Genomic DNA, 3,073 nt, shown 5'->3' on the forward strand with positions numbered 1-3,073 from the left:
TCTGCGTCACCTTCACCTGAAAATGGGCGGGATGAATCACAGATGCTAAAAAAGCAAGTACCATTCATCATTACACAAGGACAGAACAAAAAAAGGAATGTTCTACATCGCGGGAACGGTTTCAAAATTATAACAAGAATGTCAGGTAGTTCTGTATGTTATATGGCAGGTACATTCTTTATCATAAACTTGTTTTAAAAAGCACACATTCTCTACATCCCTGTGTCTCCATGCCACTAGACTTTGAAATGATACACCATGCTTGCTTAGTCTGGGAATTGGTTAGACTATGAAATTTATTATAGACATACAGTAGGCTACCTCATCATTACTTCAGAAGTTAAACCCCAATTGTTGCTTTGTCACTAATGATTTTGCACTAATCAGTGTTCTCTGCATAAAGCATGAAAGAATGAGTTTGTAATAATAACTCAGTTTAATGATCTACTGTTGTAGCTTTTCAGCTACCTCACATTTCTTCTACAATTCAATTTCAATCTTACAACAACAGGACAGCTACTAGAGGTACACACTACTACTACTACTACTACTACTAGAGGTAATGTGGGCAGAACTAGATTCACGTAGTTTAATGCATGTATATGCCTATTAAATATGCAAAATGTTAAATACTCTGTGTGCATATATGGGTGCAGCCAAATGACTGAATGGGGTATAGCACACTACCAAAACATATCATATAGGCTATGTTATTTCATTACAACATTTAAATTATGACAATATAATATCTGATGAAAGTTCTCTTTATTATGATCATACAAAATATAAAGCCTATATATAAAATTCCTTTGGTTGGACATGACATTTGTCTATAATGATTAACAGTGATAAAAAATGTAGCATCCATTGCCAGCAAAGGATCACTATATAACAAACAACAGTAAATTATAAGCTACTCATTAATTGTTTCCATAAACTGATGCTTTTATAAGTGGTGATTATTACATACTTTATGAAGTGATAACACATTTGGATGGATGAACCCAGTGGAACATCTTCATTCTGAAATAACTTGGTCATTCCTGCGTGTCTCTACTTTGTATATGGTCTGATAGCCGTCATCCCAGGCATACAGCTGTTTGTCTCCAGGGTGGTAGTGGATGCTGCTGTGGCTGGTGTAACGCTTTGGGAAGAACATCACAGGACTTTCGTTGCTGCATATATGTGGTACAGAAAAAAAAAGCTTTGTCTTTTAGAAAATGGCTTCTTTTGAGAAAGAAATTATTTCTTTTAGAAGTCAGAAATTTAAGAAACCATGGCTGATTATGATTATTGTATTTCACTGTGGTAAATGTATCTGACATATTCTGCATCTGTTTTTCTGAGTATGAGGATGTTTGCTCATAAGATGCTAGGCTATATCTAGGGTACAGAATTAGCATTTGTTTTATATAAAGCAACCTGTGGATGGTGTCGTGGATGTCATAGAGACACTGTATGGTAGAGCGTCCTCCGTAGTGTGTGTTGTAGACCACATAGAGAGTCCCACACATTAGGAATGCTCCTTCAGCATCACGGCTTCTACATTGTGTATCCCAGGTATATTCTACTGCCAGGGTTCCTGAGATATAAACAAAAAAAGTGATAATTTTTGATAGGTTACTTATAGTGCATATGTATCTATAATAATAGCGTGGTACTCTCTACCCTTATCCAGTTTGGTGATGACCAGGTTTCCCCCAAACTCTGGGTCAGCATGAATGGCCCAGAGGCCGAGCTCATCCACAGCCAGGTCTAGGTAAGTGTTGGGGTTTAGACTGTAGACTGGGAGACGACCTGCTCCGGGAAGTAGTGTGCTGTCCACCGCTGTACCATTCAACAGGTCTACCTTGATTTGATGAAAACCAGTGGAAAAAGACAAACAGAGAAATGCTCATCTGCATAGTTTTATCTCCTTTCAGCTGTGTCAGACATCTTATAGGCACAGTACTGGAAATATGCAAAGGAGACAATGACACTTCATTCTGAATCAGCCCTGTGGTGACCTTATAGGAAAAGCACTGTAGAACTATATATAAATGCTTGTATAAAATTTAATGGCCATCTAATAGTTGAGGAGATATTCCAGACAACCCTGATAAAAAAGTGCTAGGCTAGGTGGATGTGGCTCTGTGCTGTACTTACAGATGTAGAAGATATTGTCCTACTGCCTCTTTTTTTTTTGGAAACATGCTTTTTCCCAGTAAGCTTTCTCTATGACTGCTCCAAAACACTCCTCTCAGTTTACTGGAACAAAATTGTTTCTATTGGCATTGTTATGTTAGTGACCCAAGTTAAAACAGAATCAGAATCTGCTTTATTGGCCAGGTGTGTCGGACACATGAGGAATTTGACTCCGGTATTTTGGCTCTCATTGTGCATGTACATATCCCCATGCAAGGGGCAAGTAAACAGTAAACCAGCATAAGGCTGTGTAATATAACAAAATAAGCAACAAGTAGTGCAAACAATGCAAAATAAGCAGTATAGACAGGCAATGTGTCATGATTCGGTTCCACTGCTTCCTGTCTGGCTTTTATTTTGACACTATTTCCTGTTTTGTTTCACCTTAGTTCTGGTCTTTTCTTTACGTTCATCACTCACATTAGTTTCACCTGCTTCGTTATCATGTGCACCTGTTTTCATCTCTATTTAGGCAGCGTCCTCCCATGAGGACGCTGCCAGATTGTTCTAGACCCCAGCTCTGACTTTCCAGCATTTTCTCGGTTTTGGTATTTGTGTTTCTGACTTGGACTGTTTTTTGGATTACCCTGTATTGCCTTGCCCTCTTATTACGGACTGCTCATGTGTATCGGCTTATCGGACTTTCCCCTCGGACTACGCAATTTGGATTCCCCTGGATGTACGTGTTTGCTGGCTCTGACCTGGGACCGATACCGACCGTGAGTTTTTGTGTTGCACCGTGTGTTGTATGGTTTTTTGGTTTAGTTTTAGTTCTCTTAATAAAGAGACGGTTTTGTTTAACACTTCCTCGTCTGGCCATTTAATGAGTTCACAAAACACTTTTCGGCCGCACTACGCGCGCCGTTTCTGACACATCTTCCTGTCATTA

The 3,073-nt window shown here is 39.1% G+C and overlaps 1 protein-coding gene across 1 annotated transcript in view; it reads right to left on the bottom strand.

The window, feature by feature from the left end:
* Window positions 1-806: 806 nt before the first annotated feature.
* olfml1 (olfactomedin-like 1) overlaps window positions 807-3,073 on the bottom strand; it is a 14,062-nt gene continuing 11,795 nt past the window's right edge. The window contains exons 6-8 of the mRNA XM_020604395.1: window positions 1,669-1,849; window positions 1,423-1,582; window positions 807-1,175 (exon numbers count right to left, since the gene is read on the bottom strand). Coding sequence (XP_020460051.1) covers window positions 1,019-1,175; window positions 1,423-1,582; window positions 1,669-1,849 — 498 coding nt within the window. The 3' untranslated portion in view covers window positions 807-1,018. The remainder of the gene's footprint in view (window positions 1,176-1,422; window positions 1,583-1,668; window positions 1,850-3,073) is intronic.

This window comes from Monopterus albus, unplaced genomic scaffold (genome assembly GCF_001952655.1).
Source record: "Monopterus albus unplaced genomic scaffold, M_albus_1.0 scaffold65.1, whole genome shotgun sequence".
Lineage (NCBI taxonomy): Eukaryota > Metazoa > Chordata > Actinopteri > Synbranchiformes > Synbranchidae > Monopterus > Monopterus albus.